At 39.7% G+C, this 18,963-nt stretch overlaps 5 protein-coding genes across 6 annotated transcripts; 2 read left to right on the top strand and 3 right to left on the bottom strand.

Annotated features, from left to right (window-relative positions):
• Positions 1 to 22: 22 nt before the first annotated feature.
• LOC9326218 (wall-associated receptor kinase-like 8) lies at positions 23 to 2,905 on the bottom strand. The gene is made up of 3 exons (XM_002892853.2): positions 1,724 to 2,905; positions 1,523 to 1,627; positions 23 to 1,437 (listed from the first exon to the last, which is right to left on the bottom strand). The coding sequence occupies exons 1-3, from the start codon at positions 2,616 to 2,618 to the stop codon at positions 230 to 232; spliced, it is 2,208 nt and encodes a 735-aa protein (XP_002892899.1). The 5' UTR covers positions 2,619 to 2,905; the 3' UTR covers positions 23 to 229.
• Positions 2,906 to 3,292: 387 nt separating this feature from the next.
• On the top strand, positions 3,293 to 8,834 carry LOC9328962 (probable serine/threonine-protein kinase DDB_G0267686). 2 transcript variants are annotated; one of them, XM_021012989.1, is made up of 9 exons: positions 3,293 to 3,794; positions 4,168 to 6,808; positions 6,881 to 6,961; positions 7,143 to 7,295; positions 7,423 to 7,586; positions 7,673 to 7,820; positions 7,894 to 8,016; positions 8,101 to 8,188; positions 8,438 to 8,834. In XM_021012989.1, exons 2-9 carry the CDS (start codon positions 4,322 to 4,324, stop codon positions 8,635 to 8,637), a joined length of 3,444 nt encoding a protein of 1,147 aa, XP_020868648.1. In that variant the 5' UTR covers positions 3,293 to 3,794; positions 4,168 to 4,321; the 3' UTR covers positions 8,638 to 8,834. The 2 variants fall into 2 exon arrangements, with proteins under 2 accessions (XP_020868648.1, XP_020868649.1); XM_021012990.1 differs by having other exon boundaries at positions 3,570 to 3,768.
• Positions 8,800 to 11,230, bottom strand: LOC9326219 (DEAD-box ATP-dependent RNA helicase 36). The gene is made up of 6 exons (XM_002892854.2): positions 10,425 to 11,230; positions 10,015 to 10,337; positions 9,717 to 9,920; positions 9,545 to 9,626; positions 9,348 to 9,446; positions 8,800 to 9,142 (listed from the first exon to the last, which is right to left on the bottom strand). Exons 1-6 carry the CDS (start codon positions 11,025 to 11,027, stop codon positions 8,990 to 8,992), a joined length of 1,464 nt encoding a protein of 487 aa, XP_002892900.1. The 5' UTR covers positions 11,028 to 11,230; the 3' UTR covers positions 8,800 to 8,989.
• An 82-nt stretch (positions 11,231 to 11,312) lies between these two features.
• On the bottom strand, positions 11,313 to 14,913 carry LOC9328963. Its single transcript, XM_021012991.1, has 13 exons — positions 14,582 to 14,913; positions 14,046 to 14,255; positions 13,842 to 13,892; positions 13,503 to 13,633; positions 13,296 to 13,412; positions 13,068 to 13,187; positions 12,826 to 12,887; positions 12,445 to 12,614; positions 12,293 to 12,346; positions 12,072 to 12,181; positions 11,858 to 11,971; positions 11,632 to 11,757; positions 11,313 to 11,535 (listed from the first exon to the last, which is right to left on the bottom strand). The coding sequence occupies exons 2-13, from the start codon at positions 14,253 to 14,255 to the stop codon at positions 11,508 to 11,510; spliced, it is 1,293 nt and encodes a 430-aa protein (XP_020868650.1). The 5' UTR covers positions 14,582 to 14,913; the 3' UTR covers positions 11,313 to 11,507.
• A 247-nt stretch (positions 14,914 to 15,160) lies between these two features.
• LOC9328964 (glyceraldehyde-3-phosphate dehydrogenase GAPCP2, chloroplastic) lies at positions 15,161 to 18,474 on the top strand. The gene is made up of 14 exons (XM_021013898.1): positions 15,161 to 15,397; positions 15,725 to 15,813; positions 15,899 to 15,966; positions 16,052 to 16,090; positions 16,236 to 16,336; positions 16,574 to 16,686; positions 16,822 to 16,921; positions 17,064 to 17,210; positions 17,313 to 17,373; positions 17,474 to 17,571; positions 17,655 to 17,797; positions 17,909 to 17,992; positions 18,078 to 18,167; positions 18,260 to 18,474. The coding sequence occupies exons 1-14, from the start codon at positions 15,305 to 15,307 to the stop codon at positions 18,312 to 18,314; spliced, it is 1,281 nt and encodes a 426-aa protein (XP_020869557.1). The 5' UTR covers positions 15,161 to 15,304; the 3' UTR covers positions 18,315 to 18,474.
• Positions 18,475 to 18,963: the final 489 nt, after the last annotated feature.

Here is an 18,963-nt window from a genome sequence, read left to right on the forward strand (position 1 = left end):
CACGTGAAAGATAAATTAAGAGTAATACAAATAGTTTGCTTCTTTTTTAGATTCGTTGATTTGCTACATAAAGTCTTATAAATTGCAGAAAGAGGTATTATTAGATGAAGTAATGGAATACATTCACACACACATATATATATATATATATATATTTTGGACGGCGATTCGCACATATCATTCTTTGTTGAAATACTATCTTGAAAGGTGAAGAGTATTGGTTTTCCTGTCACTGTGTCTTGTGAAGCATGAGTGGTTCTGATTCCAGTGAGAATGAGCTGTTTTCAATGACTATGTCCGGAGAAGAGTAAAGGAGTGACATAGATTCGGGCATTGCAATCCGAATGTGCCCATGCTCTTCATCATTCTGAGTTCGGCTTTGAATGCCTTTTTTCTTGGATTGCATCCTATCCAGTTCAATAAAAACATCTCTCATGGTAGGGCGATGTTCTGAGTTCAAGCTCAAACACCTTCTTGCCAGGTTGGCTACTGAAAGGACCTCCTCTTGATTGCATTCCTCCTTGATGCGAGCATCAAGAATCTCGTGAAGCCTATCATTTCTCATGGCTTCGAGGAAGTAGGCACCCAACATCCTGACTTCTTGGCGCCTCAGAAGGGAGACAGGTTTCTCTCCGGTTAAGAGCTCAATGAGCAAAACCCCATAGCTGTAGACATCGCTCTTCCCTGTGAAGTGGCTTGACTGAAGGTACTCTGGGTCTACATATCCAATTGTTCCCTGCACTATTGTTGTCAAGTGAGTGTCATCTATAGCAATTGATCTCGAAATTCCAAAATCTGACACTTTTGCTCGGTGCCTTTCATCCAATAAGATATTTGTTGACTTGACATCCCTGTGGTAAATTGGTATAGAGGCGGCTGAATGCAGGTAGGAGAGGGCATCTGCGACTTCGCAGGCGATGCAGAGACGGACTTCCCAAGTCATTGGGAAATCCTCTGATGGGTTTTGAAGATGATCGAAAAGGTTTCTGTTTGGAATGAACTCATACACTAACACAGGTACCTCTGTCTCAAGACAACATCCTAAAATCTTGACAACATTTCGGTGGTTAATCTGTGACAGAAGGATTATCTCATTGATGAATTCCTCAAGATTCTTTTCTTCCAATGCTTTGGACTTTTTGACAGCGACGATCATCCCATCTTCCAACATTCCCTTATAAACTGTACCTTGGCCTCCTTGTCCCAGTATTCTACTAGGGTTGAATTTGTCAGTTGCCTTGTTAAGGTCATCGGAGCTGAACACTTTGGTTCTATTGACACTGCCTTGAAGGAACGATGTCTGTTGTTGTAACAACAAACCTCCGTTTCGTTTGAAGAATTTTCTTTTCTGCTTGGCTGCTTTCCGCTTTTTATTAACCTTGCATAGCCACCACGTTCCAACGACTAAAAGCAACAATCCAGTACTTAGTGTTCCACCTGCAGAATAACTCTCAGCGCATTGTAAGTTGATCTTTACAGTTTCAATGAAGAAAGATTATCGGCTATGCAGAAATTAACTTACTTAAAATGGCTGGCCAAGTTTTCTCACATTTGAATGATCCAGACACATTCACACACTTGTTCTTTCCACATTTATTGTGATATGAATATCTGCATTCATCAATGTCTTTGGACAACACCAAACTTCTCATAATCACTTACAGAATTCTATGGATTAAGGCTATACACATACTCAAAGAATGAGAAAGAAGTTTATACACACCTTGACATCCACCAGGTATATAAGGATTTCCTTCATAACCATGTTTACACCAACACTGATATCCATCTATGGCAGATAGGTTTCCTAAACTTCTTGGAATTTGTTCACCATTTATACTTGCCTCACATAGCGCTGAACCCTCTGAAGGGATGGGGAGAACATCAAGGAACCATTCCAGCTCCATCATAACGTAATTTCTGTACTCTTGTAGTTCAGGAGGTGTGAACATGAACGCAGCCAACTGGAATTGTGTCAAGTAGGCAACCTGACAACCATCTTTACTGGGTTCTAGTTTCTCCACAGTTGCATCAAACACTTGAAGACCAGATGGTATTTTGGTCTGACAGCACTTATCACCCAGACAGCCCCTGACGTTATCATCTTTGTAAGTCTCATTCTTGCACGTCGCCTCACATCCCACGATCTGTGATCCTGTGCCTTTCATCAAGGCCTTGTTGTTACATCCAATAGCTGTGAACTTATTATTGTCTGATATGAAGAATGGACTCCCCTTCAGATTCAAAGACGATGAATCTCCTACTGATCCGTTGGAACAACCTGTATGTTTCAATGGACCCAGAATGTGAATCTTGTTGCTCTGATAATGAGAACGGTCATCGATGGAGTAATAGCTTCCAAGGTCAAACGAAATAACCTCCCGTCTGATGCTAAGCAGGAAAGGTACAGAGATTTGTTCTGATGAGTTGATGCAGACGATCTCGAACCATTTGTCCTTGTAACAACCTTGGCCTATCCCAAAAGGGTAAAGAACACTAACATCTCCGCAATGGTCTTTGCAATTTGGAAGTGCAAGAGGGAAAGTAGAAGCAGCTGCGTGTTCGGAGATTCGCAACAGAATCAATACCACAAAGAAACGTTTTAGATCACTATCCATTCTCTCTCTCTCTCACACTCTGATCAGCAATGATTTGACTAATACTATAATACATAGTATCGTTCCTCTTGGTCTTTCTTTGAAATTTCCTCGCAATCACTGCTAATGTTTCTTTATTACCCCATGATTACATCAGCGAAGACCTTGACCGCTTCAACCAAAAAGAAAGAAAAAAAAAAACGAAGATCTTGACCTGTGTGTGAATGGGCTCCATAAAAACAGTATAAACACAAAAGAGGAACCCCTTTCTGAAATGCGAAAAACATTCATAATGAAACGCTTCGAACAAAAACACAGAAGCAGAATACTCTGTTTCCTCTGTTTTACGTTGACTTGCATGTATGTAAAAAAGGTTGTAGCGACAACCTATTGGCTGTCTGTCAATGGGCTTAGAACTTGAGAGTTAATAAGGCTATGGACTTTTATGTTTAGACTTAATGGGCCTAAAACTTGAGATGGTCTACAAAATTCATACGAATCAAACTAAAAAGAATCTAAAAATTTCCGAAACTGAATTCAATGCAAATTGAAATGGAATCAGATTAACCGAATTCAGAAAATGACAGTTCTTGTGGGAAAGAAAAAAACATTACGTAAGGGAATAAAAAGAGAGAAATTTTATAACGAAAATGAGAATGAAAGTATGCGCACGTTCTTCTACTTAATTCATTGATTTAGGATCTGATGATATTGAGAGTCCCATTTAATGCAAACCGTATAACATAAGCTACGGGAGAGAGAGACTTGTTGATTCCATGCTTCTCACTTACTCCTCACTTATTCTTCTTTCATCTCAGCCGTCTATTTCTCTCATCATCGATAGATGTACGGTTCTCGTTTCTTCTGGTTTTAAAGCACCGAGTCACACGGACACGAACCATTTTGTATTTTTCTTTCCATTACAATACAAAAAAAAAAAAAAAAAAAAAAACTCTTGACAATTTATTTGGTCATTTTTATCATTTCTTTAAACGGATTTACCATTTTTTGAGTAAGCAACGAGGAAACCTAGAGAAAGTGAGAGAAAACCAACAAAAATAATTTAAAAAAAAAGTTAGGGTTTTGATGCAGATTCTGAGATTTGAACAAAGAGAAGAAGATGTTTTTGATTGTTGCTAGCTCTCACAATCCTTCTTGAATCTACTTACCGGTCTAGCTCTACATTTTTTCTTTGTGGTATTGTTCTATCAGTTTTTGATTCTTTGACATTTTCTGAAACTTTATTTTTGGGTATCTGAAGCTAATTTTAGCGATGTGGTATGTCTAAATCTTTCAAATCGAGCTAGGGTTTTGTTTTCCTTTTTTCTTAAATTACTTGTATTGAGGTTTTGGATTAATTTATGTAAGGTTGATGTGGAAAAGTTTCCATTTTTGGAAGAAAAAGCATGTTTTTGGACTTTTCTGGTCGGATTATTCAATCTACAATTGCAAATGGAAGAACTTTGATGAGTATTACTCTGTTTAATTGATAGTATGAAAGACTCGATGTTTCTGGAGGATTCATCTTCTGCTAAAACTTATTTATCTCTCTCAATTGTGTTCATTGCAGCTTAAATATTTAGGAGGGGAAGTTTGTAGCGGCATCGGCTACAATCGCTGAAGCAATTTGGCAGTGATTCTTTATAGTTCAGTATGTCAGATTCTTGTTACAGGTCTTGTCAATTAGAATAATTTGAAGGACTGTTGTTGTTCTTGTTGTTGTGATGGATAGAAACAGACCACCACATCCGTTCCAGCAACATGCCATGGAACCTGGATATGTGAATGACTCAGTCCCTCAAGGATTTACCCCTGATCAAACGGGTATCTCGAATGCAAATGTCCGACCTCATCCTGCAGATGTTAAGCCGGGGCTTCATTACTCCATACAAACAGGGGAGGAATTTTCTCTCGAGTTTCTACGCGATCGGGTGATTTCTCAAAGGTCTGCAAATCCCATTTCAGCTGGAGATATGAATTATCCCATAGGTTATAACGGGCACGCAGGGTCTGAATTTGGTTCAGATGTTTCGAGGATGAGCATGGTGGGAAACGGCTTGACGCAGTATGAGAGAACAAACCCCACGGGTCACGAGTTTGGGAATAAACTTGGGCATATCCATTCAGCACCAGAAGCTTTATTATGTCAAGATAGAAGTTTAGGAAATTTTCATGGATATGCATCTTCTTCAGCCTCAGGTAGTTTAACAGCAAAGGTTAAAGTCCTTTGTAGCTTTGGTGGGAAAATACTTCCACGTCCAGGTGATTCAAAGCTTAGATATGTTGGAGGTGAAACACACATTATTTCCATAAGAAAGGACATTTCTTGGCAGGAGCTCAGGCAAAAAGTTCTTGAAATCTACTACCGGACTCACGTTGTGAAGTATCAACTTCCTGGTGAAGATCTTGATGCCTTGGTGTCTGTATCATGTGACGAAGATCTACTGAATATGATGGAGGAGTATAATGAGATGGAAAACCGTGGGGGTTCGCAAAAGCTTAGGATGTTTCTGTTCTCTGTGAGTGATTTGGATGGTGCTCTTCTGGGGGTTAACAAAAATGATGTTGACTCTGAGTTCCAGTATGTTGTAGCTGTTAATGACATGGACCTTGGATCAAGAAGCAACTCAACCCTTAATGGATTGGACAGCTCTTCTGCAAACAATTTAGCTGAGCTGGATGTCAGGAACACCGAGGGAATCAATGGTGTTGGCCCTTCGCAGTTAACAGGGGTAGATTACCAACAATCCTCTATACAGTATTCTGAGTCTGCTCCACCAACCTCCTTTGCTCAGTATTCTCAATCTATTCCACATAATGCTGCATTTCAGTTTCAGCAAGCTGTTCCCCCAAATGCTACTCTTCAGTATGCCCAGTCCAACCCACCAAGTTCGTCTATCCACTATCCTCAATCTATTCTACCAAATTCCACTCTTCAGTATCCACAATCGATCTCATCCGGCTCGTATGGAATATACCCACAATATTATGGAGAAAGAGAGCAATTTCCAATGCAGCATCATGATCCCAATTCTTCTAATTACTCTATTCCCATGCCTTTCCAAGGGCAGCCATACCCTCACCCTGGCATCACACAGCAAAACGCACCAGTTCAGGTAGAGGAGCCAAACATAAAACCTGAGACGAAAGTTCGTGATTACGTTGAGCCTGAAAATCGTCAAATTCTGGCAAATAATCACCAGAATCTTCCTCAAGCGGATGATACTGAGGTTAAGAATCGGGAGGCATCAGTTGCAACAACTGTACCCAGCCAGGATGCTGCACATATGTTGCCCCCAAGAAGAGACACACGGCAGAACAATCCTGTGAAGCCTTCTACCTACCGTGATGCTGTTATTACTGAGCAGGTTCCTCTATCCGGTGAAGATGATCAGCTTTCATCATCAAGTGGTACCTGTGGTCTTGTTCATACCGACTCTGAGTCGAATCTAATTGATCTTGATTATCCAGAACCTTTACAGCCTACCCGGAGGGTATATCGTTCGGAGAGGATACCTCGTGAACAGTTGGAAATGCTAAACCGCTTGTCAAAGTCTGATGACTCACTTGGTTCTCAGTTCTTAATGTCTCATTCACAAGCTAGCACTGGACAGCAAGAACCAGCAAAAGAAGCAGCGGGTAAATCACATGAAGATTCCCATATTGTTAATGATGTGGAAAACATCTCTGGAAAAGTAGGGGCATCAAATGTAACCGTGGACAAAATAACGGTCAATGGTGGAGGTATTGAGCCTGAAGCTCGTAACTTGAGCCATGTAGACACAGAAATGAGTCACGATATCCCTGAAAAGCAAACTTCTTCAGGTGTTCTTATTGATATCAATGATCGGTTCCCTCAGGACTTCCTTTCTGAAATATTTGCAAAGGCACTCTCTGATGATATGCCGCCAGGTGGCAATCCATATCAGCATGATGGAGCTGGTGTTAGCTTGAATGTAGAGAATCATGATCCTAAAAATTGGTCTTATTTTCGGAATCTGGCCGAGGAGCAGTTTAGCGAAAGGGATGTTGCTTATATTGACCGAACCCCTGGCTTTCCATCTGACATGGAAGATGGTGGAGAAATCGCCAGATTGCATCAGGTTGCTCCGTTGACAGAAAACCGTGTGGATCCTCAGATGAATGTCACAGAGAGTGAGGAATTTGGTGCTATGGTTGAGAACTTAAGGACCTCAGACTGTGAACATGAGGTATAAGTCTCTGGTAGATTTGATTTTATGATTCCAAAACCATGAGTATACTAATGAGGATGAACTTGATAGGATGAAAAGACAGAAACAAGGAACGCTGGACTTCCCCCAGTTGGCCCGTCTCTGGCAGATTACGACACAAGTGGCTTGCAGGTATGATGGACAATAAATTCTTACACCTGATAGAAGTTTTACTTATTCTGCATTAGAAAAAGGATAGTAAGTTTCAGATTGTTAAAAGAACCAAACATAGTATAACCCCTGTTTGTCATTATAAAATAAATTTCTCCTTCTAGTCTCTGCCTGTGATCCTTCTATTCTTAAATGTTTCTAGATCATTATGAATGACGATCTCGAGGAGCTAAAGGAGCTTGGTTCTGGCACATTCGGTACAGTGTATCATGGGAAATGGAGAGGATCAGATGTTGCCATCAAAAGGATAAAGAAGAGTTGCTTTGCTGGCCGATCATCTGAGCAAGAAAGATTAGTGAGTGTTTCTGCATTTTCTTTTGGAAAAATTTCCTTTGGGCATATGTTAAAAGGATTACCTAGTGATAACACTTCTAGATTTCTCATCATGGGACGCTTATGAATATACCTTTTCTGTTCGCTAGACTGGTGAATTCTGGGGAGAAGCTGAAATTCTTTCAAAGCTTCATCATCCAAATGTGGTTGCATTTTATGGTGTTGTAAAAGATGGCCCTGGCGCAACATTGGCTACTGTAACAGAGTACATGGTTGATGGTTCTCTGAGACATGTTCTACTTAGGAAAGATAGGTACAAATCTCTCTTATAACGTTTCTGTGTTTTCCCATCTGATGAACGGTTAAAGATTATTTGCTTTTTCACTTTTATATTGTCAGACACCTGGATCGTCGCAAGAGACTAATCATTGCCATGGATGCTGCCTTTGGAATGGAATATTTGCACGCCAAAAACATTGTTCACTTCGATTTGAAATGTGACAATTTACTTGTGAACCTCAAAGATCCTTCTCGCCCAATCTGCAAGGTAAAAATTCAATTCATATGATGTCTTTGAACAAAATCCATTCATACTCTTCACTCGTTTGTTCTTCCTCAAGGTTGGTGATTTCGGTTTGTCAAAAATTAAAAGAAATACATTGGTATCTGGTGGTGTACGCGGAACCCTACCATGGATGGCACCAGAGCTTCTCAATGGTAGCAGCAGCAAAGTTTCAGAGAAGGTAAAATGAAATATTTCATAGTGAATAACTGAATATAAAGAATGGGAACAAAACCAAATCGAGTTATTGCTGTTTTTCCTGCAGGTCGACGTCTTCTCTTTCGGTATAGTCTTGTGGGAGATTCTAACTGGGGAGGAACCATATGCTAATATGCACTACGGTGCTATAATAGGTGCGTGTTTAACCAACCCACAAGCTTTGGTTTTTCCTGCCCAATCCTGTTTTTAGTTCGGATTTTTTGGTGTATGAAATATAACAGCTCGGATTGATTCGATTCTGGTTTTGGGTTTTACATTGAAGTATTTTCAGAAAATATGAGGTTATAGTCAGCTTATGGTCGGGTTTTTGGCCTGGAATTGGTAAAATCGGATTGGACACGACTAGGTCTTATCTTGCTGAGAAATTTATGGGTTAAACGCAGGTGGGATAGTGAACAACACACTGAGGCCGACCATACCTAGCTACTGTGACTCGGACTGGCGAATATTAATGGAGGAGTGTTGGGCGCCTAACCCAACAGCACGGCCATCCTTCACGGAGATAGCTGGTCGGTTACGTGTTATGTCAACTGCAGCTACTTCAAACCAATCCAAACCACCAGCCCACAAGGCTTCAAAGTGAAACAGAGTCGATATTTTATAGGTTTTATCTTTACTCTTTCCAAGTGTTTTGGACTTTTGGGGTCAGGAGGGAGATATTTGTTGACCCTTTTCTCCTTTCCCTTTTTTTTTCTAACGAAAACGAAAACAAAATAAATAATAAATTTGTTTTTTCTCGCCAGTGTGGAGAAGGAAATAAGATAGATATGTAAGAACTAAGAACGTTTCTTACCAAATGTGAACAATCGAGGTTCAAGAAATATAAGGGACTGGCTAAATGTGAACAAAGTAAGAACATTGGTAAACATAGATTCTTAGAGATTTGCTGCTCAAAATGCAGCTAAGAGAACAAAACTTGAAGATGATTTTAGTCATCAATTTTCTGTTGATTTCTGCCTTTTGCTCCGTTTCTTAAGCAACCCTTTATCCGCAAGTGTTTTACGTTTCAATTTCCTTCGGTCTTTAACCTTGTCTTCGAATCCATTATCTAGCATCCTCATCATTGCCACCCTTTTGGCTTTTGAGACCTGCAGATTCAGTTTTAGAAGTTTGGATCAGTAAAACACGACAGGATATCACTCAGCAGCCAATAACTGATCTTACTCTTCTTATATACCCAGATGAACTGGAACTTAGACACCATTGCGAAGCAGCTGGTATGACTCAGTATTTGATCAGATTGAGCCAAAGATAAAAGACGAGAACTTAGATATATTACACTGCTAATCTTACCTTTGTGACTTCTAAACTGTCAGTGATTATTTTGTTGTTGTACGGTTCCATCTTTTTTCCAACTTCCTCTTCTATTTTATGGATAAGTTTCACATCGGTCTGCAAAAGGATATGTAAGGGTTTGGTTGTAAGCCCAACCATGAACAACAAAACTTAAGGGTCGATGTTTCATGTGGTTCTGTGATTTACTACTTTACCTCAGTGATAATGCTTACAGCCAGTCCTCCTCTACCAGCTCTAGCTGTACGTCCAACACGATGAACATAATCCCTCGGATTTCTGATTTGAGCCAAATGTAGAATTAGAATATCAGTTAAACATGAAAAGCACAGTGAATTAAAGAAAAAGGAAAATATCAGCAAAAGGTACCTCGGAATGTCATAATTGATGACAAGGTCGACAGTAGGAATGTCCAATCCACGGCTGGCAACATCAGTCGCAAGCAATATCGGTATTTTCCCAGACTTGAATTTACTTAGTGCAGATAGTCGCATAGACTGAGAATTCAGAGAATGCATAGCTACATTTTCCACTTCAAGCTCGTCAAGCATAAGACTTAACCTTTGACATGTTCTAAAACACGCAACAATGTCTAGTCAGTAACTGCAAATGGAATCACCCGATGATAAATGTTTTTTTTTTAATAAAGCAGCTATGAATATGAGACCTGCAAGTGGAGACAAAAATCATGGCTGATCGAATGCCCTTATCTTCCATTTGCGACAGTATGTGCACAAGATATAGTTCTTTCGCATCTTTGTCTTCGAAAATGAACTGCTGCGTAAGAGTGTCAACAGTCTTTAACCCTTCATAGGCTTCATAGAAATAAGCTTTGTTTGAAGAATGTTCGAGCAATGTCTGTAAGTTACTAGTCATCGTAGCAGAGAACAACAATGTTTGTCTACTCTTTGGCAGACACTGAAAGATTGTCCGCAACTCGTCTTGGAAACCAACATCAAGAACTCTATCCGCCTCGTCCAGTACTAAGAACTAAGCAAGCAAACACAAAGTAAAGCTAAAAATCAGTTAAACGCAGCAACTTCAGATAGCTCTGAATTTGAGAATGTTCTTCTTTACCTTGGTTCTAGAGAAAACTGGAGGAACATCAGGATTGTTTTCAAGCAAAACCTTAATTCTCCCAGGAGTAGTAATAACGATATGAGGTCGTGAAACCAAGCTCCTCGTTTGCGTCAACATATCCATTCCTCCCACAATGACAGAGCAACGCAAATTCAAACACGAACCCAAAGCCTTAAACTGCTCAGCGAGCTGGAACGCTAGCTCTCTAGTCGGCGTCACTACAAGCGCGAAGACTCCATAAGGATCTTCAGCGAGGCGGTGAAGTATCGGTAGAGCAAACGCCGCCGTTTTACCACTACCAGTCTGAGCAAGCCCTAAAACGTCTCGCCCGGCCAATATCTTGGGCACGCAGTGAGTTTGAACTGGAGTGGGTTTACGCATCCCAAGCTCTTTACACGTTTCCACTGCCCACTCAGCTAATCCGAGCCCTTCGAAATTAGCGACGGGACTAGGGTTGGGATTTGTGAATTTCTCAAATTGAGGAGCATTCTGGTCGGAATCAAGTTTCTGAGACTGAATTTGTACTACGGTTTTAGGATTTTTGCGGGATTTCGCCATGATTGTGATTCCCCCTTCATCCTCCGATCTCGGTTCCTCCATTCTCTTTGAATCAGAAGAGAAAGAAAGTGAAGAAATTGATTCGGAGTTATCGCCGGAAAAATACGTTCGTTAGCCGCTGTTCTTAGATTGTTCTGGAGATGATGTATACACGCGTAAACTAGGGGAGTTCAAATCCGGTTTAGCCAAACCTAAATAATAAACCGGAAAATTAAACGAACCGAAGATTTAAGCTTTTTCTATCCCATTTTAATTTCGCGGTTTATTTAGAAGATTTGCTAACTTTGTTTGTACGATGTTTTGCCTATTTGAAGATTGTTGTTACTCTTTTGAAAGAACCAGTATGTAGTCATTTGTTAAATTTTCTACACAGTTAATCATTCATCGTACAAACAAAAAAAGGACACGGAAATTTAAAGACAAAAACAGAAACCGCAGAAAGGAAATCTTGTGATACAAACACACACGAAACCAAAGCTAAATTCTTTAATCTTCATCATATGTGTATTAATAAACGTTGTCTCATAGGATAATGCAGCTTCCTGAATCCCTGATGAGGAAACAGAGCCATCAAAACCAATCATAAGTCAGATTTGTTTTCTATCATAAAGTAAAATGAAATAGTTGCGGTTATGCACAATGATACCTCTTCGACACTTCATAGTAACTCAGAGCTTGCTCGAACTTGAGCCAGAGTGGACATGATGCCTCAAGATCGACGTGGTCAGGACCGTTGATATAAGCTTGGACAATGAATTGATTACTTCTCTGACTGCGTATCACATTGTTTGAATCAGATTGATTATGTTTTGACTAAGATCTTGATTGCAAAATCAGGATTTATAAGTAGAGAGTTGGAGTTGGAAGCATACCTTCCTTCATATTCCGATAACCAAACCAAATAGGCTACACCGAAGTACATAGAGACAAATGGTTTGGTCAAATCGTCTGCTGAATCGACTCTGTATGCACGGTATCCTAGCTCCCTTTATTCAGAAAAACAGCCCCATTTGGATTTGATATATGGTTTAAGACTTTATAATGCAAACTATAGAATAGAGAAACGAAGTTTGGTCACAAACTTACGAGTATAACCAGGAAGCGGTTGAGTAGTCCACTCCGAGTATACCTACATGTTTCTTAGTACCGTTCACAAACCGCATGCACACAGTATCAGCAATCGCACAAACAAGAGGCTGCATCAGTGATATGGAACATATTTATCAGAATAGCATATGAATAGACCCAAAAAGATGCCCAATATAAGTTTCCTCAGCAAGTGATAATTAACAGAAATGCACACTTACAACTCTAATTCCTTTCGTGCTGAAGTACTTCGAAACAATTATTTCTGCAACAGCCTGAAATAGAAAATATAGCATTACTTTGAAGGCAACATGGTGAGAACAATGTTGGTTATTTGTTCTGTAAAAGTGCTCAATTAAAAGACAGACAGTACCTTAAGTTCCCCTCGAGAAAGGTAAGGCCTCTTTTCACCATCTTGTGAAAAACGAACCTTTCCCCTTTCTTCTTTAGATTTTGTCCACTCTTTACATACTTCAGAATGATTCCACATATCTTCCATATCTTCAGGGGAAGCCCGAGAGTCCCAGTATGTGAAATTGGTGTCTGTTCAACCAGAGAGTATATTTCATATCAAAACTTAAAAGAGAATGATAGAGGTTCTCCAAATATGAGCATACAGCTAAAGCATTGGCACATTGCACCATGATATCCTAATATTTCTAGAGATCTTAATATGTTTGACATAGGTGCATGTGTATAAACGTAGAAACATTATTATTTGATACAGAACGATAAAAAAAGAGGGAGAGATTACTTGAGCCTGGTGAAGCGGGATTCGTAGGATGAAAGCTTGAAGGGCCAGCATCGACATGTTTTCTGCAACAACAATTACCAAAGAGTTTTAGCTTCGCTTCTCTCAGCTTCTTTATTATAACTATGAACAAAAATAACAATATGAAAGCATACGGTAACACAAAACCTTTTCCTTGAAACCAAGCATAAAATATGACAGCAGAAACTAGGTACAAAGAGCAATCAGAGAACAGAAACAACAACCTTGAAGGGAGACTTTCTTTCACTGCAAGGTATCGTTTCCAATATGGCAATGTCGACTTGTGAGTCGCCTTTTTTGTCCCACCATTATATGCTCTGACAACAAACTCTTCACTTCTCTGGCTGCACACGAAAAGTTAAAAATATTGAAGTAATTCCAGGAGGAATTTAGACTTGTCGTCATTGAAATTGTAAAGGTAGCAATGTCAGCTTAGGGACAATATATCATACTTATTCTGATAGTCTGTTAACCATTTCAGGTAAGCTGCCCCAAAATATACATTTATAAAGGGCTTGTGAAGAAGATCAGGATTGTCATCCACATTATATGCCTGATAGCCCTGGCCCCTGCAAGAAAGTTTGACCAAAACCGGAATATAAGATTTTATAAATCTAAGATCTTCTTGGAAAGGAGAGAAACTAGAAATCGTTTTGTACCCAGCCAACCACGCTGCTGTCTTTTCGAAAACTTGTAAAATTCCTAGGCCAGTTTCTTTGGTCTTTTTGTTGTACCTCATAATGAGAGGCTTGCGGTCACTTTCAAGCTCAGCAATTGCGCATATCATTTCCTGCAGAGGAAGAGGGAGATGCAAAACTTCAAGATCAGAAAGGGCATAGATGCATGATTTCAATAACCTAAAAGAGTAGCTAAAACCAAGCTCAAAAGTGTTAGTTTTCTAAAGAACTGCCCACTTTGAAAAATAATGCTCTGAGTAATTATTACAGACCAACAATCGAACATGAAACTATCAATGATGGGTGAAAATGAAGCATTACCAAATCCAAGATCGAATCAAAATGCCTCCGGACAGTAATATCAGCAACAGCCTGAGAAGGTAAGGGGTTGATCAATAAGTAGGCAGAAAGAAAGGTCTAACTAGGATTCACGAAAGCCACATCAATCTTGTATTGAAATGTTTGAAATCAAACGAAAACCATCCGCAATTTCTGTCAAACATACAAGGAACTTTATGTGATTACCCTCATCTCGGTCTGTGTAAGATAAGGCTGTCCATCAGGATCCCTTGAAAGGTGAACCTTCTGGCCTTTAGTCTCTCCAACATCAATCCATTCAGCACTGACCGCAGGATCCATCCACATTTCTTCTAAATCCTCTGGCTCAACACAATCATTCCAGAACGTGAAACTGTTGGCCATTCTTGCATTGCTATACGACCTTTCCATTGGCATCTATCACAAAGAAAAATAAAAAGAGAGAATTTACACGGAAGCAATTAGAGATTTCACAAGCACGACTAGCTAATGGAAAGAGAGCAATCTGATGGAAGAAACAAGAGAAAAGCAAGTGGAAATAGAAGACACATCGTTTACAACATCCATAAGTAACATGTTTGCCAAAGTTAAAGAAGAAAATCGAATTCTACACATCAAATACGAAGACGAATCAACCGATCCCGGAGAAGTCATTCAGAAAATCAATCGGAAAACTAGGTAGTAGCATGTCAACATTGCTCAAACAAACTAAAACAAAGAGAAATTTCGTGTGTATGAGAGACCTTGCCGAAGGCAAAAAGCGCGAAGGACGAGAGGAGCAGAGGAACAAGGTTTCTCGGCGAATCAGAGAGAAGAAGAAGATGAAGATTCAAATTAATCTCTGGGAAATTCTAGAGATACAGAGAAACCGACGGTTCGCCATTTTTGACGGGAGAGCCAGAAAAGCAAATTAATCACACAGAGGGGACTGTGAGACGAGCCAGCTGCAGGAACAGCGAAGAAAATGCCACGTGGCGTATCGGAGCTGGCTCAGCCTCGTCGTCGTTTTAACAGTACAGTAGCCATTTTTGGAGGGAGAGCCAGCTGGACTTGCCACCTGTCAAACTAGATCAGGCCCATTTTATTTTGACGTGGCAAAACTTTACGTAACTCAATAAACGACAAAAGATACGTCAACGTTGTTCAAATATGACCGAAGGCCCACCAAATCATGGGCCTTGACGCTGATCCCGTACACGCGGCTTTGTAGTTTTCCTCCGAGAAATCTCAACCGTTAGATCTCATCGCAAAAGTAGGCTGCGACGCATCGGAACACAGTCATCGTCTTTGCAGAGTCGTAAGCATGAAAATATTCTTCAAAAATGAACTAAACAGTGTGCAGTTGCAATTTGCAATTTGCAATTTTTAACTCAACAGAACATTTTCTTGGCTCCACAGCTACACTCAAAAGCCATTCAGCGGAAGGTTTTTGGCGGCGAGATCTCTCTGTATCTGGTAGCTTAGCTATGGCCTTCTCTTCTCTCCTCAGATCCGCCGCCACTTCCGCCGCAGCTCCTCGTTTCCAGCTTTATCCATCGTCATCGTACGATCATTCTCAGGTATTAAACGTTTTCGTTTTCTCTCTCTTGGGTTTAGCTTTGAATTTTGATCTGCTTCGCTTTTGTATGTCCGTGTCGCCTGGAGTTTTAGTAGATAGTAAGGAGGTGATGTCTTGTTTTTGGTTCTGGTTTCAATTTCTCAGTGTAAAGTCAACTCGTTGTTTTCTATTTTATCGCTATCTTCTCTACTTGCGTCCTCACTTGTCGTTGAAATATTGAATTCCTAGTCGTTTGCCCTGAGTTATTATTTGATTGAGAAGCTGAATCGATGATAGGAAGCATTAAAGTTTCAGTGGGTTTATTATATCTTTTGTCTCATATGATCAGGTCACGTCAAGTCTTGGATTCACTCACAACCTGGCCTCGTCTAGATTTTCTGGTGCTGCAGTTTCAACTGGGTCATCTTCAACTTTACAGTTCTGTGACAAACTCTGTAGTACATGTAAATTTCTTACGATGCTTGCCTTGGTTCCTAACGATGTTTTATGTTCTAATGTACAGAAAATGCAATGCGAAGAGCGTTCAACCCATCAAGGCCACAGCTACAGAAGCACCTCCTATTGTTCATAGTAAGTAAAAAAAATTAATTGATATTCTTACCTGTGTTTGTTGCTGCACTCTTACAGCTAACTTTGATTTGGTTGACTTGTATAGGGTCAAGGAGCAGTGGAAAGACAAAGGTTGGGATCAACGGTATGTTTTTTTTCTTTCCATTGTTGGATTCATTGTGAAATTCAACATCATAAGATAGTCTCTATGCCTTCATTCCTTCTGACATGCTTCTAGTTCTCTACATTTTCATTTCTTATTGATGGTTGTATTTTTATGTGCGGGACAGGTTTTGGTCGAATTGGAAGGTTGGTCCTCCGCATCGCTACCTTTAGGGATGATATTGAGGTTGTAGCAGTCAACGATCCATTCATAGACGCCAAGTACATGGTAAGGATGATGACTATCTTATCCAGTAGTAGATGCAACTTACAATGCCATTTTGCTCTTACTATTTTTAAGTCTATTTTTAGCCAGGAATTTCTATAACTGTTTCTTATGCTCTCTTCCCATTTAGTTTCCCTTACTCATAGTAACTGTTCCGCGTGCTTGAACCCATATAGTAATCGTATTAAGAGGCATGGATATATCAAACTAAAAGCAATTCTTCTCTCCCCTCTTCTGCAGGCTTACATGTTCAAGTATGATTCTACTCATGGAAATTACAAAGGAACCATCAATGTAATTGATGATTCTACTTTGGAGATCAATGGAAAACAGGTCAAAGTTGTCAGCAAGAGGTATTGCCTCAAAATGTTGACTCATGTGTATCCGTCTAGTATTGTCAAATTAGGAATCAATATCCATGATTTTCCTATTGGTAGGGTATAAAGCTTATCCTTTTAGAGTCTGACATCTTATTGATTCTTCCTCAGAGACCCAGCTGAAATCCCGTGGGCTGATCTTGGAGCTGAGTATGTTGTTGAGTCTTCGGGGGTATTCACCACCGTTGGACAAGCTTCATCACATTTGAAGGTTTGCACTTTCACCTGAACACACTTGTTGATCTACTAGTTCCATTGATGTTAACATTTAATAGCAGGCCTTATATTTTTAATTCAAACAATCATCTGCTAAAATGGTCTATGGTTTTCTTGACCTTTCATTGTCTCTGCAGGGTGGCGCCAAGAAAGTCATCATTTCTGCACCTTCAGCGGACGCGCCCATGTTCGTTGTTGGAGTAAATGAGAAGACATACCAACCTAACATGGATATAGTCTCCAATGCAAGCTGTACCACCAATTGTCTTGCACCTCTTGCCAAGGTTTGTAACATTGCATTTTTGTCCTATATATAGCTTGTTATGTAGAACTTCATTAAGGTCAAATAAAATTGTCTATGGCCCTTAACCACTTGTATCTGGTAGGTGGTGCATGAGGAATTTGGAATTCTTGAAGGCTTGATGACAACAGTCCACGCGACCACAGGTCTTTGATTCTTGTGCCCTCTTGTTATATGTCACTGTAAATCACTGAACTGACGAGACTAAATGATGTGTTTTGTTTATCTTCGCATTTGAATATTCAGCTACTCAGAAAACTGTGGACGGCCCATCAATGAAGGACTGGAGAGGAGGCAGAGGCGCTAGTCAAAACATCATTCCTAGCTCAACCGGCGCTGCAAAGGTACGCAAAATCATACAGTTATATACAAAGCATCGCATCTGGAATCATATTTAAGCCATGCCTTTTTTTTCTTGTCTAAATAGGCTGTTGGTAAGTTCCTTCCGGAACTCAATGGAAAACTAACGGGAATGGCCTTCCGTGTCCCAACACCAAATGTTTCTGTTGTGGATTTAACTTGTCGACTTGAGAAGGATGCATCTTATGAAGACGTTAAGGCAGCCATAAAGTATTACTCTCAAAACTCTGTTCAACTAATTTCCCGTAACATTCTCTATATATGAATAAAACATGGAACTTGTAATAACCTCTCATGAATTTGATTTAAAATCTCTAACAGGTTTGCATCAGAAGGACCACTTAGGGGCATTCTTGGATATACAGAAGAAGATGTCGTCTCTAATGATTTTCTTGGAGATTCAAGGTATGTCACTCTTAAATCTTGTAGCGGATCATTTAAAATCTAGTGTTGGTTCTCAAATGTTGTGGTCATTGTCAAAAAATTTCAGGTCAAGTATCTTTGATGCTAATGCTGGGATTGGATTAAGCAAGTCCTTCATGAAACTTGTCTCCTGGTATGACAACGAATGGGGTTACAGGTAACAGTTACTCTCTCTCGGTTCTTTACCATCACATTGCCATTTGACAATACCCAAATACTAAAATATGTGTGGGTCTTGTAATGTCACAGTAACCGAGTCCTTGACCTGATAGAGCACATGGCGTTAGTTGCAGCCAGCTGCTAAACCATGCCGCTTTCTTGCAGAAGCCAATGCAAATTTTTTGTTATACTAACTACTAAGAAATATTGTTCGTTACTTCGAGAGAAAGATGTTCCTTAAAAAAAAAAAATAGCTAAGTAAAAAGATTGGTTTTCAAAGATTGGAATTTTCCGGTTAGCTTCAATAACTCATCTCTACGTTATGAATTATTCGAAATTGTGACAGTGAACCATCCATGACCATGACTCCATGATGGTTAGCAAAGTGTCATTAAGGACTTACGACAATTATCATGTAAGCGAGGTTATTGGTTAACTTTGCACAACGTAATATATGATGAAATAGTGACGTGACATCCACTTTTAGGCAAAATTATCTGATACTCCGATATAGGAATTTGTTAATTAATAACACGATGCAACATATCTAAAAAAAAAACCACTCAGAGAAAATGCTCGTATAAAGAGGAAAAGTGTGAGTAAACAAAAGGCACAAGGGGACAAAAGCATTTTTGCAATCGTGGGAAACCACTTTGATCTAAACAAATGTGGACGTATTATTTAATCATTCCTTATCATAATCCAAAATGTTAATAAAAACATATCTTGATATAACGTGGCCGTATAGAAAACCTTTTAAGATGAAGGAAAGAGTAATGTAAAAGAATTGGTAT

This window comes from Arabidopsis lyrata (assembly GCF_000004255.2).
Source record: "Arabidopsis lyrata subsp. lyrata unplaced genomic scaffold ARALYscaffold_1, whole genome shotgun sequence".
NCBI lineage: Eukaryota > Viridiplantae > Streptophyta > Magnoliopsida > Brassicales > Brassicaceae > Arabidopsis > Arabidopsis lyrata.